Source organism: Vipera ursinii, assembly GCF_947247035.1.
Source record: "Vipera ursinii genome assembly, chromosome: 13".
NCBI classification, from domain to species: domain Eukaryota; kingdom Metazoa; phylum Chordata; class Lepidosauria; order Squamata; family Viperidae; genus Vipera; species Vipera ursinii.
Genome location: NC_139526.1, coordinates 3,143,647 through 3,168,185, shown reverse-complemented (window position 1 = coordinate 3,168,185; position 24,539 = coordinate 3,143,647). Strand labels below are relative to the sequence as shown.

The following is a 24,539-nucleotide window of genomic DNA, read 5'->3' as shown; positions in this document are numbered from 1 at the left end:
TTCTAAGAGGTCAATTCTATGGTTGCATTCCTCCAATCCTTAAATTATGAGGAGGCCTGTAAGCTGCCCTCTTGCACAATTCCTTCTCCTGCTAGATTATACCAACATTCCTGGGAGAGAAATAACCACGTATACATTTGAAGCCATCAGCACTCTCTTTTAATTACATCAGAATACAGTAATGTAAAAATTATTTTTTTAAAAAAAATATTTACAAGTTAAATCAGACAATAGATAATTAAAAGCTACATGGTTGCAAAAATGTACAATGTGGCCTTTCTGAGTATTCTGGCGATGCAAATAAAGCCCCTGGTTTTCTAAGCTGATATTCCTCCCGAGCTGCTTAAAATCCACACTCCTATGAAAAGCCGCCGAGTTTCCTCCCGTGCCTGGAATCCCTCACTGCCACATAATTAAGTATCCCTGCACACAATATTTTTTCCTCTAAAGTGCTTTACTTGACAACTGCCTGGTTTCAACAGGCTGCCACGTCCAGAAGGGTTAGCTATGCTCCCTGACCAGAACAGGTGGCCAAGGGCTCAGTTCCCATGTCACGTAACACGTTCATGAGAAGCAGCATGCGAACCGGCTCTTAGGACAGCCTCACATTATCTGGGACCTGGGGGTGCGGCCAGGCTGCTGCTCTGCAAAGGTCCCCGCTTGAAGCCGCCTGGTGCCTCAGACAATCACAGTCTGAACTTCCAGGTCATCCTCCTCCTCCTCCGCCGCCTCATGGGCTGCAATCACAAACTCTCCCGTGTGCTCCATGATTTCAATGTCTTCGGATGCCACCATGGTCACGGTGGCTTCCTCCACTTCCCCGCTGCCCTCTGTGGCCAGCACAGCCCCTTCCCCAATTGCTGACGCCAAGGTCATGGCAACCTGCTCCGTGAGGCTCTCTGGAGTTGCTATGGCAATCGTGTCAGGGTCCACGCCGTCGACTGTCATGGTTGAATCATCTGCCACCGTGACATTCTGGACAATTATCTGATGGCCAGAATTGGCTTGGTTTACTATCTGCTGAACCACCTTCATTATGTGACTGTCCACCTGCACAGGGGAAAAAAGGTTCGTCTGTCTTCATTTATCCCATGCATCAGGACTCAACCCTTCAGACAGGGTTGCATCTTGCTACTTAGTGCAGTTTAACCTCCTTAATGTGGAGGAAAACTGGTCCAAACACAAGCTGTGGACAGCTGAACTTCTTGCAGTGCATGTCTGGCTCCCAGGACACCAATCAATCAAAAGCCCCGTTTGTTCAACCCAAAAATAGGGAAGCAGCCCCACCTCAGTCCCAGCACCACATTCAACAGGAATGTAGCTAATCAACAAAGGATTGGCTATTTCTGTCAGGGTTCCTAAAGAGTCGCCACCCAAACAGGCAATTCTGAACTAGAGAACACTCACAATCTGGTTTATTAGGTTTGCCTCACTCTAAGCAAGAACTTTCTGGCCAAAAATAATTTCCTATTCCCTAAGGAAAATCTGAATGAGATGAAATTCCATTTCTGAGAACCAGGCAAATTAGAAAGGATTATCCAATTTGGGGATCAGAAATTTCAATCTTGAAATTTTGTTCTGTATCTGCATTGTGTGAGATCCAGGTGGGGAGGTGGGGGGGAGGCAAGTGATGAGATTAGGCTCTTCAGGAAGAACCATTTTTTCCTCTCTCCTCTCGATTCCCTTCTAATCCTTCAACCCAGATTATTACATTTATTAAGACTTGAATTCTTAATGAAGAAGCAAACTCATCCTGGGAACAGACTTTAGTGGGTCTCTTTCTGTCCAGTTATCATTATTAAAATTTAAATTTATTGACCATCCAGCTTCACTGGCTACTGAAATAAACCAGAAAGGGATTTCTCTGAAGAAAAGTGGCTGGTTGACGGAGACATGCTGGAGATGCTCCTTGCTGGAGTTACCAGGGCCAAATCCATCACATGCTCTGCTTGCTACACAGGTTCTGTTACTTGAGGATTTAGCACTTGGGGGAAGGACTCGCTCCTCACAGTGCTGAAAATAGTTGTTGCTGTGACCATTACAAGCATCCTTAGAGCCACCCACCTCGTGCCTGCTTCCTTCGATGATCTCAGCAGCTTCGCTGGTTTCCATGTCTTCAGAAGCTGTCTTTAAGAAAGAATGCACAGCAGCAATTTAGCCTCAACCATTCAAAGACACTTTGGGACCACAGTCCACATACCTTAGACCTGTGGTGGCGAACCTATGGCACAGGTGCCACAGGTGGCACGCAGAGCCCTCTCTGTGGGCATGTGCGCCGTCGTCCCAGTCCTTAGCCTTCAGCTGGGTTTTATAAAACCTTTTCACTTTTCACCACCGTGTGCAAAAAAAAAAAAGTTCAATCAATCAATTTCAACTTCTTGCAGGGAAAAAAAATGTTCTCCCAAAGTTGGAATTGACTGATTGAACTTTTTAGTCCCACCCAGTCTGCCGTTACCACCGCAGCCATGCCCACCCAATTGGCCACGCCCACCCGGCACCCGACGATACATAAGTGGGTTTGGGGTTGCAGTTAGGGCACCCGGTCTCTAAAAGGTTCGCCATCACTGCCTTAGACACTTCCTAGTCTCCATAGTTCTTGGCCCACATTAGTCTCCAGGGCTGCGATATTAATCGCTTACCAAAGGCTCTGCTTTCCCCGGTGAGACGAGTTTACCTCAATTATGTATTCCTGCGTATCTGCCACCACGGAGGAAAACTCCACCAGGACTGTAGGGGGGTCTTCTGAAATTACAGCAGCAGCCAAACGGTCAGCAGATTGGCCCTCCTCTGATACCACTGCTTCTTCAGCTTCTTTCAAGGCAAGCAGGCAGCCGCCTGGGGAAGGTGGAGGAAAAGGCAGCTCAGCATCAATTAGAAGAACAGCAGGAAGAATTTCCCTAATTAAAAGTTCAACATCAATATGCAGAAGAGCTGCTTACCCTAAATAACTGGAGCTTTACGTAATTCAGTGTGGGTAGTCTTCAAATTATGATCAGAACAGAGTCCAAAGTTTCCAAAAATAAGCAAGACAGTTAAAGAGAGTTGTGCCCCATTTTACGGCCTTTTTTGCCAAGAGTTGTTAAGCAATCACTGCAGCTTAAGTGAATCATGCGGTTGTTAAGTGAGACTGGCTTCCCACATTGACTTTGCTTGTTGGAAGCCAGCTGGGAAGGTTAGAAACAGAGTTCACACGTCTCTGGGAGCGAGCAGCTGCCATAAATACATGCCAATTGCCACGCACCCAAATTTTGATCACATGACCATGGGGATGCTGCAACAGTGATAAGCCACTTTTTTTTAGTGCTGTTGCAACTTTGAACGGCCACTAAACGAATGGTTACAAGTCGAGGACTATCTGTACCCAAGGCACACATGTATGGCACTGCTATGATGCAAATTAACTTTTTTCTTATTCTAAATGTTTTATTGTTGCACATTAACGTAGCGTAAGGCCCTAAATTTTTCAACATCTTAAAAAGCTTCTTTACTTACCTCCCACTGGGACTAACGAAGCTTCAAATGCTTTATAACAGGAGCTCTGTTAGCACTTGAAAAAGATCCGGGAGGGGAGGGAGCTGAGACAGACGGAGGTGCAACGAACACGGCTTCTGTACTGGAAGCCAAGGCAGAGGGAGGCGCACACACCTGCCCTTGAGACAAACCATCCTCTCACCTTTGGTCCTCAGGTGCCGATTGAGGGTGCCGTGCTCCGCGAACCCACGGCCACATTTGTAACATTTGAATGGCTTCTCGCCCGTGTGGTGACGGATGTGGCGCACCAAAGAACCCTTTTCCCGAAAGCCTTGACTGCAGAACTGGCAGACGTACGGCTTTTCATCCAGGTGCGTTCGGAAGTGAACCTGCTGTGCATTCTGTGGAAAGAGGACAGGGGAGTCAGCTTGGATTCCAGAACTGCTGGTTTTCCAAAACTGATATACTCCCTTCCAAACCTCCTCACAATATAAATGCAATTCAGTTTAAGGTCAGAAACCTCCTATCTTTCAGGAGCAAATGCAAATAATCTTGCTGGAACAGCACGATTTTGGTTTTGATGGACAGAAGGATGGACGGATGCAGACAGACAGATAGGTATGTCTAAAAAATCCACAGCACCATGAAATAGCCGTAATTTTCTTACTAATTGGGGTGGGGTGGGAGGTTGGTCAGACTGCAGGAGTACAGTCAAAAAGAGTCGCTGCTTTAATGAGATTTAAATGAGATCCCCACCTCTGCTTTCTGATAGAAATCAATCGATCAGGGCTATCATATCAATATCAAGATAGTCTAAAATCGATCCCGATAAATCAACATTATCCAGAAATGTGGGATCAGTTGAAAATCATTCAACAATATCCTAGGCTAAGTAACAGATTTTTTTCCAAATACTCATTTTACCAAACCTATACAGACATCCAACTACCAGAAGAAACACTGAGCAGCGAACAAGAATCAAAAACCACCATATAATTAAAAAAAAACATTTAAAACCCTGATCAAATCTGAATCCAATCAACCACCCCATGCCAGCTTCTTTAACATCCTCGCCCCAGTGCCCGGCGGAAAACCCAGGTCTTTACCACATTGCTAAAGCCAACAGGGTCAGGTCCATCTGGGGACAGAGAAGGCAGGCTTCCCAGGGCCCACCAGGCAACAGTGCGCCTGTTCTGCCAAATCCATCAAGATGGGCAGAAACCGCTGGGGTGTGATAGGTGGTCCTGCAAGTAACCCAGCCTCATGCCAGGTAGGACTTTAAAGGTGATACCCAGCACCCTGATTGCTCCTAGAAGCCTACTGGGAGCCAGCGGAGGCCACACTGGTGTTTCATAGCTACTGCCCATAATGCTGCAGGCTCCAGGTGCTCCAAGGACAGCCCCGGATAGAGCAGGCTGCAACTGTTCAGTCAGGAATTTCTGCAGAGGTCAGGAATGGACTTGCCACCTTCTCTTCCAGAGCAGCAGAGCATGTTCTCAATGCTTGCCCTATTCCTTTCCTTATCTATTTCATTTCCTGAAGTCCTTCCAGAAGTAAAATCCCTAGTCTTTCCCCACTCTACGTTACTCCTCCCTCCTCTGCAGTTATGCAGGTGGTTTCAACATGTTCAGCAACTGTTAAGGGCCAAACACACCAAGAATCTCAGAAGACGGGAAGCCCCAAAGGTACGAAGTTCCTTACCTTGGTCTTGTATCTCTTCCCACACTTGGGGCAAGGATAGGGCCGCTCGTCAGAATGCACTCGCCTGTGCCCCTTCACGTGTGCAATTGTCTTGTACAGCTTGCCACACTCCCCACAACGGAACCGCCGCTCGTTCACATGCACTTCCTGATGCTTTTTCAGCAAGTATCCTTTGGTGAATTCTTTGCCACACTCCTCACAGGTAAAAGATTTGTAGTCTGGGGGAGAAATGAAAGGAGATGGTACACAAATAAAATGGTTACAAATGGAAATTCCAGGACTTTTATCAACTGGATGAGTTTCTATGGGTCTGCTCACAAAGGCTTGGCCAAGGAAGCGTGACGGCACTTCCTGCATTTCTCACAAATCAAGACAAAGGAATGTCTGTGGAGATTCTCAGTCGTCCAGGTCACGGCTGTCCCAAAGCTGCTTTTTCAAAAGGCAACTGAACTTCCTTGGTTTTTCCTTGAAGACATTTCGCTTCTCATTGAAGAACCTTCTTCACTTCTGACTGAATGGTGGAGAATGGAAGGATTTATATTCCTTGCAGTCATCTGGTCATTAGTGCTTTTTGAGACTCATCAAGGCCATCAGAAAGAGTGCTAACGACCACAGGACGGCAAGGAATATAAATCTTTCCATTCTCCACCATTCAGTCTGAACTGAAGAAGCTTCTTCAATGAGAAGCAAAATGTCTTCAAGTAAAAACAAAGTAAGTCCAGATACCTTTGGGACAAGACAAAGGAACATTTATCTGATGGTGGCTGATTGCTCTAAATATGTGGAACAGCAGACCAAGGACCACGTAGGCTAAATGCTAAAGCGAAGGAAGAAACACTCTGGTCTTCTAAGGGCTCTGATGTGGCAAGTGACAGCAGTAGCCCCACGGAAGGATGCAGGGCAAGAGGGAGCTCCTCCACACCCAATTTATAGCTCTGGATTAATCTTGAGAGGTCACTACATAAATATTGCTGCCCAATCACTGGAACCAAAATGTAAAATTGGCTTCAGATGTGAAGAAAACTCCTTAGCCCAAGCTGACTACTACATATTTAGTTTAAACCTAAATAGGGTACCTAGGTGTGTGGCAACTAGATTTAAAAACTGCTCCCAGAAGTAAGGTTTTCTGCACCAATAGAAGCTAGCAAAACTGCATCTGGATGGCCATCTGGAGCATCAAATACTCAGCCTGTTCATCTACGTATCTGGATATCAAAGCAGGGATAGTAAAACTCATCTAGACAAGTTAGCACACAAAGGGCAAAAGCCAGACATAGGAATTTCAAGAGGAACAAATGCAAAGTCCCAAATCTGGCTAGGAAGCTTCAAGGACAACAAAAAGGAGAAAAGTCTGGGATCTTGGTAAATCATAAGCCGAACCAACGAAGTGATATAACCACAAATGTGATTGGCTGAATCAACAGAAAGACAGTGTCAGGATCATTATTCCTCTTTATTCTATATTGATTAGACCCCTTTTAGAATGAAGTACAGGAAGTCCCTGACTTACAACCATCATTGAGTCTGTAATTAACAGTCATAAGTCATGCCAGTCATTAAGCAAGTCTCCATGTGACGGCATCCAATTTTATGACTTTTGCAGTTTGTTAAGCAAATCTATTTGCAGGAAGTTAATGTCAGATTGCAGCAAAAATTATCATAAATTGTGGTCACATAACTGTGGGACGCCACAAGTGGCTGTAAATGCAGGTGGGTTGCTAACCACCCAAAATGTGATCACATGACTTCTGAGCTCCCCACCCCCTCCAGCTGTTGGAACTTCGAATCTGGGTTATAAGTAATCCTGGGGAATAACTTTGGTTATGAGCAACTGTTTGTAAATCAAGGACTACCTGTACATCCAGTTTTGAGCTCCACATTTTAGAAAGGACATTAACAAACTGGGGCACATCTAGAAGGCAGCAAGCAAGATGGTAAAGAATAAAATTTCTGGGGGGGAAAAAATGACCGGAAGCACTGCATATAGTTACCCTGGAGCAAACAAACAGCAGGGAGTCCTAATATCTGAAGAGCTGATATGTAGAAACAGAGCTGAATTGTTCAGTTGTTTCAGAAGACAGGATAAGAAAGAATCTGTTTAAATTATAAGAAAGGAGATCTCAGTTGGACACCAGGAAAGTTTACCGCGATGAGCCAGTCTGCAGATTCCCTTCCCTAGAGGCATTTGGAGAGAATCTGAAAAGCAGCCATCAGGAATGCTGCACTGGACAGTTACTTATACTAGACCAGGAGTGGGGAACCTTGGCTCTTTTATGACTTGTGGACTTCAACTCCCAGAATTCCTGAGCCGGCATGGCTCAGCTTGGAAACCTCTCCCTTTGCCCTCAGCATGGCTGGCTCAGGAATTCTGGGAGTTGAAGTCCATGAGTCATAGAAGAGCCAAGGTTCCCCACCCCTGTACTATTTTTTATTTTATTTTATTTTATTTTAATCCCATTTATATCCCGCCCTTCTCCGAAGACTCAGGGCAGCTTACAATTTAAGCACAAACCAATGTGCTTAGCAATAGCCTTCATTCTATGTATATGCCTGCTTATTAGGGCTTTTGGGGCCCCCGAAACGGCATTATTACAAAGTCAGCTTATTGCCCCCAACAATCTGGGTCCTCATTTTACCTACCTGGGAAGGATGGAAGGCTGAGTCAACCTTGAGCCTGGTGGGATGCGAACCTGCACTAATTGCAGGCAGCTGGTGTTACTTAAGGAGGCATTAGCCCACTGCTCCACCAAGGCTCAGTAAGTTATGAAAAATGTGAGATGACGTAAAGAGCACCTCAGAAACATTGCTACTGAAACTGTAACGCAGGTAGTCCTTGACTTATGATGAATGAGCCAAAATTTCTGTGGCTAAGCAAGACATCTGTTCAGTGAGTTTTGCCCCATTTTACCACTTTTGCCCCTTGATTCAGTTGTTAAGGGAATTGCTGCAGTTGTTAACTTAATAACACGGTTGTTAAGCGAATCTGGCTTCCCCACTGACTTTGCTTGTCAGAAGGTGGCAAAAGGGGATCACGTGACCCTGGGACACTGCGACCGTCATAAATATGAGTCAGCTGTCAAACATCCCAATGTAGATCAGGTGAACGTGGGGATTCTGCAACGGCCGTGTGAATAATGGTCTTAAATCACTTTTTCCAGTGCCGTTGTAACTGTGAACAGTCACTAAACAAACTATTGTAAGTTGAGGATTGCCTCTACTGCCTAGCACAGGGGTCTTCAAACCTGGCCCTTTTATGACTTGTGGACTTCAACTGCCAGAATTCCTCAGCAGCCAGCGTTTCTGGCTGAGGAATTCTGGGAGTTGAAGTCCACAAGTCATAAAAGAGCCAGGTTTGAAGGCTCCTGGCCTGGCATGTCTTAAGATCAACTTGAGTTTTTACAAAAAAAAGGTGACGTCTTTAGGGAATCCAAGGAAGGGCTTTGCCTGCAGGATGCCCTCTCACCTAGATGTCCGCTGATATGGAGGTCGAGACTACTCTGCTCCCTGAAGATTTCGCTGCAATAAGGGCACACGTGTCGCTTACATTCGTTGGTTGCTTCAGGATCTGGCTATGAAACAGAGGGAGCCCAGCATAAATTACTTGCGCATTTGACTGAGAGAAACCTTGAAGATTACAAGATAAAAGTTCAAGCAAATTCAAGAGTCCCCATGTTCTTATATTCAGTGGTACCACAACACAGCACAGACTAGCCAAGCAGGCTGCATTTAAATTACCAGGGCTGAAAGATGAACTTACAGCTTCTATGTGCTCAATTTCCACATACTGCTCTTCACACAATTTCTCAGATGTCTCCTCCTCTTTGTTCGTTAAATCCGCAGCAGCAGCAGCAGCACCAATACCATTTTCATTGGATTTGGTACTCTCCTCTATGGATACTCGCTCAATCACGATTCCAGAATTCCTCATGGCTTCTCTCAGCAAGTTCTCATTGTCCTCCTGGTCAGGGCACAGCTCAAGATTGGACTAAACAAAATAAGGGTGCAGCAACAATGACTGCTAAGCAGGAAGAAAAAACATCTACCTTTAACCTAGAACCCCAAATTCTATTGCTTCTGATCAACATTTCTCATAGTTTTGATTTTGGGAACCCTTCAAAGTGTCATCCTCCATCCTAACCGAGGTCTGGAGCTCTGACAGTTTTGTTTGGCTGGATTATGATTGAAATGCATTGCAGCTCCTTCTCAAGACAAACCTCAAGCAGTGAGTCGTTATTATGGGCTCTCTGGGTGGCTGGTTCAGGATGACCAGGGCCGGAGCCACCACTTCTCCTGGTGTTACAAGATGACGTTTCCCCCAAACACAGGTTGCACTAACCTCTTGTCCCATCGCCTTGGTTTCCGAGACGGGGAGCTCCTGCATCTGGACATGGACTTCATGGAGGACATTCCCTTTCGCATCCGTCACCAGATGGATTACAGGGGAGGCCTCCAAAGATGGAGCTGCCAGCGTGGGAATGGCTTCGCTGCTGGAGCTGCTGGCCCCTTCAAGAAAAGCAGCACACAGCTAAGAGTGTCACCAGCGGCTGGGTTCAAGGGAAGCCAAGCGAAGCACTTCAGCAGCTCCCTCTGGCTCACTTGGGTTACTGCCTGCCAGAAGCGCACAAGGCAACCCCTGAGCCTTCAGAGAAAGCTTTCACACAACTATGGGACACCAGTGCTGTTCTCTGATGGACCAATGCTTGCCTAAGGCCTCGTCACAAGGCAGAATCCTGACCAGGGAAGACTAATTTTTGGTATGGCATATTGGACTGACTGGGGTTAATTTGGGGCTGTGTCTCTTCATGATTTCTTCTTGCTTTGCTTGACCTGCCTGTGCGTCGATTTGAAAAACCAGACACTGAATTAGTTGGTTCTAGACTTGGAACATGCTAAATCTAATTACCTGGGTTCACATTAACAAAAACAGCTCAGTGCACTGGTCACCACAGTGGCTAGATGTATCCTGTCCCTACTAAATGTGTGGTGTCCTCCGGACTGTTCAGGATGATCCAAGGCTGATCATCAGCACTAATCAAAATCCTTCGCTATTTTCTTTTTGTGCTATTTATTGCCTCGCTAATCCAGAAGAATCTGTTCACCTGAAGGATATTATCCACTGACGTGCTTCCCGAACCTAAAGCCAGCTTCCATAAATGGCATGATTAGGACTCCCAGTTCTTTCAGCATCCCATTATGGAAACTGGCAGAAAACAGACCCTCAAAGTCCATTTCTGATGTAGAGAACAATGGCTCTCGGTAGATCCGGAAGAATTATTGGCTTTTCTGAACATATGCTCAGTCCAAACGGATCTATTTCATCTGTGACCTACCACCACGTTGCCTCTTCCCGCCAACAGCCGGGGTTGACGCCACTGTGTAGATGTCTAAGTCGTCACCCCCTAGCACCTCCTTTCATTCTGAACACTGCAACATGCCTTTTCTCTCAGGCAGTTTTTTCCTTCCTTTCTTTTGTGAATTAACGTTTCCTCGCTTAGTGATATTCCACTGAATCTATTGCATAGATCTTCTGTGCCCGTCCTCACTTCATGCAAACCGCATCAGTTCTATTTCATTCCCCCAAAGGCAAGACAACCTATGAGCTTTTTCACTGACCTGAGCCTACATCCTCTTTACTAACAACTATTTCTTTATTCATATTGAAGCGGATTTTCTCAGTGCAGGGCGTCAAGGATTTCAAATGTCGAGTCAAAGCTCCTGATTCCCGGAAGCTTTTCCCACATTTCTTGCACTTGTAAGGACGCTCATCTAGAGAAACCAAAGGAAAGTTACTTTAGAGAAGAACTTGGCTCCACCATCTCTGGGTGAAGTTTCTGCTGCCAACCCTGCTGTGAGGCCTATATACAGCTTTCCAACAGTAGGAGGGGCGAGGGCAAGGTAAATGCTTCAGCATCAGGAATTAATCCTGGAATCCTTTTATGCAAATCCCTCCTCCTAGCTGTTCAAATACCCTTTAACTCCCAAAGCCTTCCCCTGTGCTCTTTTTAGTCTTAGTTTTGAAAGTTGCTTAATAACCGAGTCACTACATACAGCCAACCAAGTCCTCTCTTCACCTGTGTGGCGGCGATGGTGTCGGATCAGCGAACCCTTGGTCCTGAAAGATGTTCCGCATAACTTACACTCGTAGTCCTTCCTGCTGCTGTGAGTGATCATGTGAGCCTTGAGAATGCTGGCCTGAAATCAAAGGATACAAATGTTTGTGGTGCTGCCGGACATGGGGTTTTCGTTTTAAGAACATGACACTTCAAACTATAACGCTGCTGCCTTTTCTCACCCGAGGCAAGAATGATTGTGTCTCACTAGATTCATCTTATTAATCATTTATCTAACGGTACCATGAACATTGCTAAAATCCTTAACATACCGTCTTAAATGTCTTGTGGCACAGTTCACAGACGTAACGACCTTCCTTATTAACCAGCAGTTTAACTTTGATAAGTTCCAGAGAAGCACCTTCCCCTGGGCCTCCTGGATTACTCTGATTAATTCCACCATCTTCATCACTGGGGCCGTTGGGGCTTTCAAAGACATGATCTGCACCTACAACAACCTCCTTGATTTGCCCACTACCTGCAAAGAGGCCCAAAGCCAGTTAGATTCTTTACAGAAGACCACATTCCATAACCAGCTAGTGGCACTTTTTGGGTGGCCACACTGGATACGCTCCCATGATGGAGTGGTTTCTGCCATTAAATTCAGGCTGAAGCAAATCCCTCTGCAGGCCTTGGCGGAACTGGAAGGGTTCTGTGAGCAGAGAAAGCACTTCCATGCAATGTTCATATGAATTTATTCTGGATCACATCAAGACATATTATTTAGTGGACAAATAACCTTATGTGAATCAATCAATACATTTCATCTCAGCTAGCAATCACACCATTATTCTGTATTCTCAAAAGCATTTTGTCTATTCTATTACAGCAACCACTTGCACTTTGATGCTCAAATTTTAGTAGAACGAAAGGATCTGCATGACTTCTAACCATTCATTCCACTTTAACAATAAACTAACGTAATAATGCTCTCACACCTTTTCTAAAATAAAAAACTTTTAAATCTTTATTTTTCTGCAGCGAAAAACAATCATTTTGGTTTCTCTCTCCTGGGTTTTCCTGAGCTCCCGATAACCTTAGATCAACATAAATTTATATGACAACTTCAAGATATTAACTTGATAATTCATGGCATGACATTTTCATTTTCACTGCACTTTTTGAGAAGAATGTTTTTATTTAATCTTAGAGGACCTAACGTTCGATGATTACATTTATTCAAAATCATGGAAAAGTACTGAGACAGACAAATGGCTGCACATGGCACCATACCATTTATCCTTTAATCCACTACTGCCAGCAATGATTAACGGCAGCATCATTTCAAGAGGATTCCTTCCTAATACCTGGAGATGCCAGGAACTGAATAAGGGATCTTCTGCATGAAAAGCGTTTATTCTTCCTCTGTTACATTCCTCTCCTTTAAATACCCACAACAGGCCTACTGACTGCCTAAAATAAAGTTATTTAAGCGGCTGGTGGACTTACCTACAATTTCAGGTACATTGCTGATTTCTTCTGTTATTGGAGCTGCTTCAACAACTATATGAGCTACAGTTATAGGCGCTTCAACTGATGAAATCACCTGATGGAACAAATGAAGCTTTAATATGAATATGCCTATTGTGATAAGGATGTTCCAAAACGATCTTTTTATAAAATTTACACTGTTGGAAATGATAAAAACAGCATTTGCCATAAGATCTTCTGCTAATATTCATTGTAAGGAAGAGGTGACGCATTTTGCAGTCATTTGAGCCTACAAAGCTCCTTATTTATCCAGCTTGCACTCCCACCCTGTTGCCCAGTGAGATCACGTCTGGTAAGCAGAGCTAAGATGCTGCCTTGAGAAACTTGCCGAGGTTGCTGCTGTAGTTGCATCCTGAGTCCGCTGGCAAAGTTTCTGCAACTTGTGTTGCACGAATTCTTCCAAAGAAGTGAACTCGGATTGGCAGCGACCACATTTGTGCCTATCATCTTCATCTAGAATGCAAAAAAAAACAAGGACCCTGTCACACTTTAGGCAGCATGAAAAGGAGATTTGCAAATAACCAACCTCAACGGCTGTATTCATTCCAATATTAGCACTTACAGGCTTGGGATAATAAACAGTAGCAGTTTAAACATTGCCAATAATTCCAAAGCAAAACATGGAGTTGATGCCTCTAATCGAGCATTTTTTTTACGACCGGGGCAAAAACAGCGATCAAGATGGAGCCTAAATAATCATAAAGCTGGTCATGGCCAAGCTGGGATTCAATCTTCACAAAGATCAAACCCCAACACAGGACCAGAAACTGTCGGAAGAGCATCCTGCCCCTCCTCGACTGGACAGCCATTTATCAGAAACAGTATAGGTCTCCCGCCAGGGGGTTGGACTAGATGACCTCCAAGGTTACCGGTACCTTTTTTGCCACCTGCACCAGCCCGGAGGGCTCTCAAAGGCCCTCAGCAGAAGAGCCCACCTGGCAGAGAGGGAGGCACCCCTTACCCCGGAAGCCCAGAGAAGGGCCCCCCGCTTGCCTGCCCACAACACCCCTGCGAGGTAGGCTGCCGCAGAGAGCGCTCAGCAACTGTCCCAGCTCACAACACGCCGAGCGGGGCTGCGCCGCGCCGCCAGACCGAGGACGTCCCCCACCCACCCCCGCCCGGAAGGTTCGGCGGAGGGAGTTGGGTCGCGACGGGCCCAGCGACGGTCCGCCTGCGCGGCGCCTTTCGCCGCTCCGAGGGCAGGTCCGCCCCCGCGGCAAGAACAGCCGCTGCTTCCCCGGAGGGCCCCGAGGCGCCCCCTCCCCCGCCTTCCCCCGGGCGGAAGTACCTTCGTCCTCGAAAGGCGTCGGGAGGCTGAGGAAGGCGGCGGCGGCGGGAGACGGAGGGAGGCCGCCCGCCGCCGCCGCCTCAGCAGCGCCCTCGCGTCCCCGTGGCCCAGCTGCCGTAAGCCCCGCCGGCCCAGCGCCCGTTGCCATCGCGGCTTCCATGTCGCAAGGCGCCGCAACCACCAAGATGGCGGCTTTACGGCCGTGTCGTCATAACAACGGGCCCGCGCCGCGGGGAGGCGGGATCGCTCGAGCCTCGTCGCAGCCTCGGCGGGCAGGCGCGGCCGGGCAGGCGCTCAGCCAACGGGAAGACGAGGGTGGCTGCGGGCGGCTCACCTGCAGGGGCGGGGCCTGCGCGACGCTACAGCCAATGGCTGGCGAGAGCCGGACGGTTCCTCTTCGTTCGGCCAACCGACGCGCGCCTCGCCCCTGGCAGCCAATCAGCGGCGCCGGATCCGGTTTCCGGAGGCTTCTCCGAAGCCCTCGTGCGCGGACGAGCGGGAGACGGGGCCGCACGGGGGCGGGACGCCCCGCCCCTCAGCCAATCAGCGCGGCCGGCATTCGTGAGGCGCTGAGGCGCGGCGCCCGTCCCCTCATCCGCCCTCCCGCGATGGCGGCGAAGGAGTGTCGGCGGCTGGACGCGGCGCTGGCGCGGCAGGTGCTGTCCGAGGCGGAGGCGCTCCTCTTCGACTGCGACGGCGTGCTGTGGCGGGGCGAGGCGGCGCTGCCCGGCGCGGCCGAGACGCTGCACCGGCTGGAGGCGCGCGGCGCGAAGCGGCTCTGCTACGTGACCAACAACTCCTCGCGGACGCGCCAGGCCTACACCGAGAAGCTGCGGCGCCTGGGCTTCCCGCCCGCGGAGCCCGGCCAGGTCTTCGGCTCCGCCTACTGCGCCGCGCGCCACCTGAGCCGCGCGCTCCCGCCGGGCGCCGCCGCCTACGTGCTGGGCGGGCCGGCGCTGAGCGCGGAGCTGGAGGCGCTGGGCGTGGCGCACCTGGGCGTCGGCCCCGCCCCCGAGCCCGGCTCCGCCCACTTCGGCGCGCGCGCCCCGCTGGACCCCGCCGTGCGCGCCGTGCTGGTGGGCTACGACGAGCACTTCGGCTACGGCAAGCTCTGCCTGGCGCTGCGCTACCTGCTGCGCGGGGACGGCGACGGGCGCGGCTGCCTGCTGGTGGCCACCAACCGCGACAACCGCCTCCCGCTCGAGGGCGGCAGCGCCGTGCCCGGTACGTGCGGCCGCGGGCGGTGGCCTGTCGGGCTGGCCCGCCCCGCCTCTGGCTGCAGCAGGCGGCCCACCCGCCTTGCGGCTCGCCGGTAGCCCGGAAGGTGGTCGGGGAGGGGCCGCTCTGGGCAACTTGTAGACGTGGTCCTCCGCTTACGACCACAGTAGAGCCCAAAATTTATGTCGCTAAGCGGGACATTGCTTAAGTGAATTTTGCCCCATTTCCCCACCTTTTCTGCCACATCTGTTAAGTGAGTCACTGCAGTTCAGTTAGTGACAAGCTTGTTAAGTGAATCCGGCTTTGCTTGTCAGAAGGTCGCAAAGGGCCATCGTGTGACCCTGGGGCACTGCAGCCGTCATAAATGTGCGTCAGTTGCCGAGCATCCAAAATTCAATCAGGTGACCATGGGGATGCTGTGACGGTTGTAAGTCCCTTTTTTTCAGTGCCGTTGTAACTTTGAACAGTCACTAAATGAACGGTTGTGAGTCAAGGATTACGTGTACTTTGGGGGGTGGGGCAGAAGCCTCTTTGGCTTGGCTAGCACTCCAAGGCTCTGCAAAGTCACAGCTCTTGCCTTCCTCCCATAAAAGGTTGAGCCCATGATTTGCACTCTAAACCTCTTTCATTTTAATCCTGATGAGGAAAGGCATAACGATCCCTAAACCTTGTATTAAATTATACTGGAGAGTTTCTCAGAATTGTGCTGGTGGAAGCAGCACATAGCTCTCCCCTCCCCCCCCAGCAGTAAAGCCCCATTCTCGCCCTGGATTATGGCCACATGTAGAGTAATATAGTCACTTATTATTTCTACTTAATTGGTTTCTATCCTACTTTTCCATCCAATGTCCATGAAGTTCAAACATATTCGAACATATTTTTGTTCTAATAGATGGGACATTTAACAAGTTATCCTGTCCCAGTTCCACCATTTGTGTTGGCATAAAACATTCCGTGCATGGCTAGGAAGATTGAGTGAGTGGTGTGTACCTAAGAATATTAAGTATTCTGTGCTTGAAACATGGGCAATAACTAAGGAGAAGTAGGGAATGAAAAGTGCTGGGAAGATCAGTTAATGGGTGGCACATGGGGCTTTCAGAACAGGAGAGGAGAAATAGGCCTTCACCTACTTGCCTCCTAAGACCACTTATTGTTTTAGCAGAGACCAAGAATAAATAAAGTGAACATGGTTCAACTAGATAGTGGTCCATCCAGGACCTACCAAATGCAATGTATTTATTTCAAGTTCAAAAACAAAACTTCCCATTTTGAGTATCCACGTTCTTTTCCTGGGATAATAAGTAGGGTTCCGTTAAATTCTGTGGTCCTGAAGCCTGTTTGTTGCATCATGGCTTTTTCATTGTTCAGTTGATGTTTGGAATGATAATTGCCACGTTTTATATATGCATTTCCTTCTGGTGTTGCCATCACTCCCTGGAACTGGGGATGTGCTGACTTTGGATCTGAAGCCAAAAAGGTCCTTCAGAGCAAGCATAAGTGCAAGCACACCACTGCTGTGGTGCCTCCATTAAAAAGTGGCATACAGTTGCAAGAAAAAGTATGTGAACCCTTTGGGAATACGTGGAGTTTTGCATAAATTGGCCATAAAATGCGCTCTAAACGTCATGTAAGTCACAACAATAGAAAAACAGTCTGCTTAAAATAATACTACACAAACATTAGCTGTTGTCATGTTTTAATTGAACATAAGATGGAAACATTCACAGTGCAGGCTGGAAAAAGTATGTGAACCCCTAGCCTAATGACTTCTCCAAGAGCTAATTGGAGCCAGGAGTGAGCCAACCTTGACTCCAACCAGTGTGATGATATTGGATGTGTTGCTGACAGCCGTCCTGCCCTTTAAAAACACACACCTGTTTTGGGTTTACTGGTCTCAAGAAGCACTGTCTGATGTGAACCATGCCTCGCAGAAAAGAGCTCTCAGAAGACCTACGATCAAGAATTGTTGACTTGCATGAAGCTGGAAAGGGTTACAAAAGAATCTCCAAAAGCCTTGATGTTCATGTGTCCACGGTAAGACAGACTGTCTACAAATGAAGAAAGTTTAGCACTGTTACTACACTCCTTAGGCGTGGTCGTCCTGTAAAAATGACTGCAAGAGCACAGCGCATAATGCTTAATGAGGTAAAGAAGAATACTAGAGTGTCAGCTAAAGACCTACAGAAATCTCTGGCACATGCTAACATTTTTGTTGACACATCTACAATAAGGAAAACATTAAACAAGAATGGAGTACATGGGAGGACACCACAGAGGAAGCCATTGCTGTCCAAAAAAAATATTGCAGCACGTTTGAAGTTTGCAAAAGAGCACCTGGATGTTCCACAGCACTACTGGCAAAATATACTGTGGACAGATGAAACCAAAATTGAGTTGTTTGGGAAAAACACACAACACTATGTGTGGAGAAAAAAAGGCACAGCACACCAACATCAAAACCTCATCCCCACTGTAAAACACGGCGGAGGGAGCATCATGGTTTGGGGCTGCTTTGCTGCCACAGGGCCTGGACGGATTGTTGTCATTGATGGGAAAATGAATTCCAGAGTTTATCAGGACATTTTGCAGGAAAACGTACGACCATCTGTCCGCCAACTGAAGCTCCGCAGAGGATGGGTGATGCAACAGGACAATGACCCAAAGCATACAAGTAATTCAACAAAACAATGGCTTCAACAGAACAGAATACGCCTTCTGGAGTGGCCCAGTCAGAGTCCTGACCTCAACCCGATTGAAATGCTGTGGCATGACCTTTAAGAGAGCGATTCACACCAGACATCCCAAGAATATTGCTACACTGAAACAGTTTTGTGAAGAGGAGTGGTCCAAAATTACTTCAGATTGTTGTGCAGGTCTGATCTGCAACTACAGGAAACGTTTGGTTGAGGTTATTGCTGCCAAAGGAGGGTCAACCAGTTATTAAGTCGAAAGGTTCACATACTTTTTCCACCCTGCACTGTGAATGTTTCCATCTTATGTTCAATTAAAACGTGACAACAGCTAATGTTTGTGTAGTATTATTTTAAGCAGACTGTGTTTTTCTATTGTTGTGACTTACATGACGTTTAGAGCGCATTTTATGGCCAATTCATGCAAAACTCCACGTAATCCCAAAGGGTTCACATACTTTTTCTTGCAACTGTATTTTCTAGGATTGGATAGTGGCCATGCAATCTGGCAAAACAAAAGCTTGAGCGAAGGCGATGCAAACAAGTTGTTTCAGCTTCAGACCAAAGGGGCAGGAAATCCCCAATTGCAACTATACAGGGTTTTTTTTCCATTATCATACTAAATACCAAGTTGTATGGCTTGCTCAGGATTGCACCAGTTACTTGCTGTTGCATCTGGCCCCCTACTTTGCCTGCTGGTTTCTTCATTTTTTTTCTTTCTTTCTTTAGGGACAGGCTGCCTCGTCAAGGCAGTGGAGACAGCTGCAGAGCGGGAAGCATTCATTGTGGGCAAGCCCAGCCGCTTCATGTTTGAGTGTGTGGCCAGCGAGTTTAAGATTAACCCTGCGCGCACCATCATGGTTGGTGACCGCCTGGACACAGACATCCTCATGGGCAACACCTGCGGGCTGACAACCCTGCTCACTCTCACTGGGGTCACGACACTGGATGAGGTCAAAGGCCATCTCAGCAGTGACTGTCCTGAGCGCAAAAGCCTGGTCCCTGATTACTACGTAGATAGCATAGCAGATCTCCTCCCTGCTCTCACCGATTAAGAAAGGCAGATGTCTCAGCTCTACAGAGATCTTTCTTCACCCTAAGCCACCCACATTCTCTTCAGGCTGGTAGTATTTTCTCAGTTACTACGGTGCACACAATTGCTGCTTGCAAAAGTAAGATGATTTTGGTGGGCAACATTTAAATTGAGTTCTCTGTTTACAAGTTCCTCTTAAAAATGCACTTTGAGAGAAAGAGGGAAGTGTGTGTGTCTATCAGCTTTCAGACCCATCATCTGTGTCTGGCTGGTGTTCAGGTATCAGGGTAGAGGCCTGCTCAGCTGAGCTGAAGGGACTGAGCAGGCTTCTGTTCAAACGTTGCACTATGGTGTTTTGTAATGCAATCTTTGGAAATTCAGGGAATTGAGCAGTTTAAGGGCAGCTGCTCTGGTATGTGAGACTTGATTTTAAGATTGGTTTTTATGATTACTTAGGTTCTGGTTCAAATATTTCAGGGGAATGGAAATCATTGTGTATCCATTGATAATGTTTTTGCTCCTACCCGGTGGCATTTGCACTGCTTTATATGCAAAACGAGTTACACCATCATGCTTCATATATTTCTCTAGAAATTCTCTAGAATTTCTGATTCTATTTTAAAATATATATATATTCTATTTTAAAATATATATAAATATATATACATTACACACACACACAATTGGTTTTATTGGTCAAGAAGCATGTAACAAAAGTCCATTCAGAAATCGGATCATCAGATTGAGTCATATTTGAATTACATGATTAGTGTCAGGATAGACTGCTGCGTTCATTTGTCAGTCAGCAATAGTGGGAATTCTTCATGGCAACATTGAGTTTACTAGCATTTTGTTCTTCAGTGTCATAAAGGGTTTTTTTTTTCCTGAAGCCATTTTGAAGTCAGTGTTCCTGAAGCAACTATATTAACATATTTAGTGCTTCCTGTTGAAATCTTCTGGTTTGATGCTGGGACACACAAAAAAACCTTGCAGATCTACCTTGGCACTTGCTGAAAACAGGTGTATAAACCATTTTGCCTTGGCGGTTTGCAGTAAACGTGATTGCACTTTTCAAGTGCTCAGGTAGTCTTCTTCTTGCAGAATCAGTTGCCAGATTGTCATCTTTAAAATGTATGTAGACAGACATTTTTTAAGAAATTGGAGATCAAGGAAAGATACTTCTTTTTTGCTTCAGATGTATTTCGAACAGTTACCTTGCCTGGGCAGCATTTTCAATATTGAAGGTGCTTGAAATTTATCACTTTTTCATACAGCAATAATTGCATTGTCTATAGTGGAAGACATTCTGTGATGATAAATTATGTTAATCTCTCCACCTCTTTTGAAGTGCTAAAAATAATTTTTCTCTTTTTTTTCTTTTAAATTTATCATTTGTAAGTCTAAAGATTGTTCTTCACTTTTGATTATGTAAACTATGTGTGAACCAATCTAAAAAGAGTGGCTCTCTTGGGAGGATTTGTGCTTGGGCAGTTCCAGAGAGATTCAGGATCGTGTCAAATCTACATTAAATGCTTAGATGCTCAGACATGCTGGCCACAAAGTGGAACTGGCCACCCGCTTTCATTATATCTTTTCTTAACAAAGCTTTTATTGTAAAATTCCCAAGCAGAAGTTGTAAAACTGTTCCTAAGTTCAATCCAGATCTTGAGTCATAATTAAAAATAACTCTTGCTTCCTTTTATGTGTCTGATCTTTTAATTTTACACTAAAGGAATTTTTTCCCCTTAAGAGTATTTTAAACGAGACACCAAGGCATACCTACATTGATGTATAAATTGATTTATTGATAGGTTGGGTAAGGAGAGATCATGAGGCAAAACCTGGAACAGGGCTGGGGTTACAAAGACATGCATATTATCACTTCGGTTGAATTAGTTACATCACAGTTATAGTTAATTAATCGTAATGCACTCAATGTGAACCCTATGGAACATTCTCCTTCCAGAGGTTCACATGGCCCTGGCACTGCTGGCGTTTTGTAAGGCTCTTAAGACCTGGTTCTAAGCCCCCCCGCGTGTGCTCCCTGGGCAATTCAAAGTGCAAGTGGTCATCTTTAAACCTCTACAGCAACAGTCCCCAACCTTGGCGGCTTGGCAGCCTGGTGGGAGGGAAGGGGAACCAGGCTGCGTGAGTGGTGGGCCGGCGTTTGCAGGCCCCAGTTTCAAATAGGCCATGGCTTGGTTGTAGCCCAGGAGTTGGGGACCCCTGTTTGAAAGGGCATGGGTCCAGGTGAATTGCTAGGTCACTTTTCCTCATGGTTTCTGCCCATCCTGCCAGATCTGGCCAGGATCGGCTAGTTTCAGTTCCCCTTTGTGACCCTACCTGGACCGAGATGCCCTACGCACAGTCACTCATGCGCTCGTGACCTCCTGTTTAGTCTACTGCAACGCTCTCTACATGGGGCTGCCCTTGAGGACCACTCGGAGGCTTCAGCTGGTGCAGAATGCGGCCGCACGAGTTGTGATGGGGGCTTCCCGATACTCCCATGTAACACCTCTACTCCACGAGCTGCATTGGCTTCCGGTTGCCCTCCGGGTGAGATTCAAGGTGCTGGTGATGACCTATAAAGCCCTAAATGGCTTGGGTCCGGGATATTTGAGGGAACACCTTCTGCCAGCATCAAGCTCCCTTCGTCCAGTGCGCTCACACAGGGAGGGTCTTCTCAGGGTGCCACCGGTAAAAGACTGCCGGCGGATAACACCCAGGGGGAGGGCCTTCTCAGTGGGTGCACCTGCCCTCTGGAACCAGCTGCCCATGGAGCTTAGCACTGCCCCTGACCTTTGTTCATTCCGCCGGGACCTGAAGACCTGGCTCTTCGAGCTCTCTGGCCCAGGCTGAGAATTTTTAACTGGGGTTTTTATTTTAAGGGATAATTTAATCTTTTTAAATTGTTTTTTAACTTTTGTATTTTGTATTGTTGATTTTAAATTCCCTGTAAACCGCCCTGAGTCCTTCGGGAAAGTATATAAATCTAATTAAATTAAAAATTAATGGTCAACTGGTAGGGGCTAGGAAGTGTCTCTTCTCTCTTATGGTGCCTATCTTACACAATGGCTCCCCCACCCCCACCCCCAGATATAGGCTCCTCTCCCCATTGGCCTTCAGAAAAATGGTAATGACCTGGTTTTTCCCCCAGGCAATGGGGCGAGAATGTTGATGGTGAAGGCGTAGAATGGTCAATGCAGGATGGTGAGTGTGCTGCCACTACGTGGCTGTGTGGAGAAATCTCAATGTGGGCAGTCAGACCCTCCTATCCTATGACCTATTTCCTTTCCCCTCCCCTTTCTGGGATGGACTTCCTCCTCCTTTGTCCCTAGAGAGTCCATTCTCCGTTAGAGAAGACATGGGGTAACTTGCAGTCCCAGTATGCAGACCCTGGTAGCATTACCATTTTCTAACCTTAGAGGTACCTTGGAAATATCTTGGAAATGCTATACAAAGGTCATCTGAATGCATCCACCTACTGTATTCAACTTTACCTGCAATAAAGGTATTTCTATATGATAAAAGGTGTCTCTACGAGTTCAAAGCTATCTGGAGAGATCTGTTAATGTTAATGATATCTGTTTATATAGACTATAGAGGTCTTATCAAGAGATTAATTAAAGTACAACAGCTTCGATCCAGAACAGTGAGAATTGTCAAAGCCTCAACTTGGCTTGTTTTAAATTATCTCGGCCAATCCATCTCTTGTAGTAGTTTTTAACATAATCCATCCCCCAAAGGAGGCAAGGTTTGAGTCAAGTCCATAGTTTGTGGAATTGTAGCCGAAACTATGGAGCTCCTCGATATGGGCAGCATGTCAATGAATTACAAACTCCATGAGGGTATTTCTGAGTCCATACACTAGAAATAGCTCATCACAAGCTCTGATGAGTCCAGGTTCAGCTGCTGCAGCGGGACATACCTCTGGCAGGAAGAAAGATTCCAAAACCGCATGAAAAGAACAAACAGAATATCTGGCACATCTTTCTCCAATTCTGCCTTGGACACAAGGGCCTTCAAAGAAAAAGAATCAAGTCCAGATTATCCAAAGGGGACTCAAATGACTCTGGATCTGGAGGAGACCTTATTTTACTGGACTTGGAGCACTCCTTGCAAGAGACCCAAACCCACAGTGAGAAATCTAGATCAAAGTTCAGCCAATTCCAAATGAATTCCATCTGAAACTCAATACCCGTTAGCATCCAATTTATTATATCCTAGGTCCCCTGCAAAAAAATCCACTGGCATATGGTCACTGAGTAAAAAGGCTGATCAGTAATCATGGATCCTAGTTGTACTCCACCAGGTTCCAAAAGAAACTAAGAAGCAATTGTTGGTCCTCCAGTTCCATAGGCCAAATAGATTTTTTTAAAATCCCATTTATATCCCGCCCTTCTCCGAAGACTCAGGGCGGCTTACAAGCTTAGCAGTAGCCTTCATTCTATGTATATGCCTGCTTATTAGGGCTTTCGCCCGCCCCCCCCCCCCAGCGGCATTATTACAAAGTCAGCTTATTGCCCCCAACAATCTGGGTCCTCATTTTACCTACCTGGGAAGGATGGAAGGCTGAGTCAACCTTGAGCCTGGTGGGACTCGAACCTGCACTAATGGCAGGCAGCTGGTGTTACTTAAGGAGGCATTTGCCTGAAGTGTGGTGAGATGGGCAGCATATATATTTAATAAATAAAACAGAGTAATAAATTATGAAAGAATGATTCTATTATAGTACTTAGATGCAGGGCTGTTTTTTAAAGGGACTCATTCTGTACTGCTTTATTGGGTATCGTCAGGCTGATGTCCCGATTTGCTTTTACGGGATACAGAATGAAGGGACTTTGGAGATAGAATAGAATAGAACTGGAAGGGACCTTGGAGGTCTTCTAGTTGTACTCTCTGCTTGAGCAGGACACTCTATTCCAGGCAATTGGCTGTCTAATCTCTTCTTAAAAGCCTCCAGTGATGGAGCATCTACAACTTCTGGAGGCAAGCCGTTCCACTGGTTGATTGTTCTCACTGTTCAGGACATTTCTCCTTATTACTAGGTTGCTTCTCTCCTTCATTAGTTTCCACCCGCTGCTTCTTGTCCTGCCTTCAGGTGCTTTGGATAATAATTGTCCAATACTTAAGAAATTGTCACAGAGATGAGAGGGTCAATCTCTTAAATATTGGAAGACAGCAATGTGGAAGGGGCTTGCCTTGTTCTGAGATTATTTTGATTTTCCAATCTAGCTCACTACTTTTCCCTTTGATCTGAGCCTACTAAAGGTTTTCAAAATCAGCCACAGGTCAACTCCAGGTGCCCAAACTCTTCATGGCTGGAGTTGAAAACAGAGTGATACAAACCCAAAGCTCACCATGCCACCCCTAGTTCTTCTCTTCGTTAGACTAGACATACCCAGTTCACTAGCAGAGCTCAGCTCTTCAGGCACAACAGAGTGAGGACGGGAGGGCTATAGACTGAGGGAATTGTGCCCAGTTTTAACCTTGAGCTGCGATGTGCAAAAATACTCTTGTCTGAAGGTGGAGAATGA

General features: G+C 46.6%; 2 protein-coding genes across 2 annotated transcripts; one reads left to right on the top strand and one right to left on the bottom strand.

Moving 5' to 3' along the window:
- Positions 1-136: 136 nt before the first annotated feature.
- E4F1 (E4F transcription factor 1) lies at positions 137-14,233 on the bottom strand. Its single transcript, XM_083372696.1, has 14 exons — positions 14,062-14,233; positions 13,102-13,226; positions 12,732-12,828; positions 11,555-11,760; positions 11,244-11,364; positions 10,786-10,938; positions 9,509-9,675; positions 8,930-9,157; positions 8,636-8,741; positions 5,173-5,390; positions 3,674-3,872; positions 2,675-2,835; positions 2,065-2,127; positions 137-1,050 (listed from the first exon to the last, which is right to left on the bottom strand). The coding sequence occupies exons 1-14, from the start codon at positions 14,219-14,221 to the stop codon at positions 679-681; spliced, it is 2,376 nt and encodes a 791-aa protein (XP_083228822.1). The 5' UTR covers positions 14,222-14,233; the 3' UTR covers positions 137-678.
- Positions 14,234-14,411: 178 nt separating this feature from the next.
- Positions 14,412-20,698, top strand: PGP (phosphoglycolate phosphatase). Its single transcript, XM_083372702.1, has 2 exons — positions 14,412-15,285; positions 18,699-20,698. The coding sequence occupies exons 1-2, from the start codon at positions 14,430-14,432 to the stop codon at positions 19,022-19,024; spliced, it is 1,182 nt and encodes a 393-aa protein (XP_083228828.1). The 5' UTR covers positions 14,412-14,429; the 3' UTR covers positions 19,025-20,698.
- The last annotated feature ends 3,841 nt before the right edge of the window (positions 20,699-24,539 follow it).

Coding starts and splice junctions, on each gene's coding strand:
- E4F1 (XM_083372696.1), bottom strand. CDS start 14,221: ATGGAAGCCGCGATGGCAACGGGCGCTGGGCCGGCGGGGCTTACGGCA. Junction 13,227..14,061: donor GACGCCTTTCGAGGACGAAG/GTACTTCCGCCC, acceptor TTTGCATTCTAG/ATGAAGATGATAGGCACAAA. Junction 10,939..11,243: donor ACACCATCGCCGCCACACAG/GTGAAGAGAGGA, acceptor TGGTTTCTCTAG/ATGAGCGTCCTTACAAGTGC.
- PGP (XM_083372702.1), top strand. CDS start 14,430: ATGGCTGGCGAGAGCCGGACGGTTCCTCTTCGTTCGGCCAACCGACGC. Junction 15,286..18,698: donor GGGCGGCAGCGCCGTGCCCG/GTACGTGCGGCC, acceptor TTCTTTCTTTAG/GGACAGGCTGCCTCGTCAAG.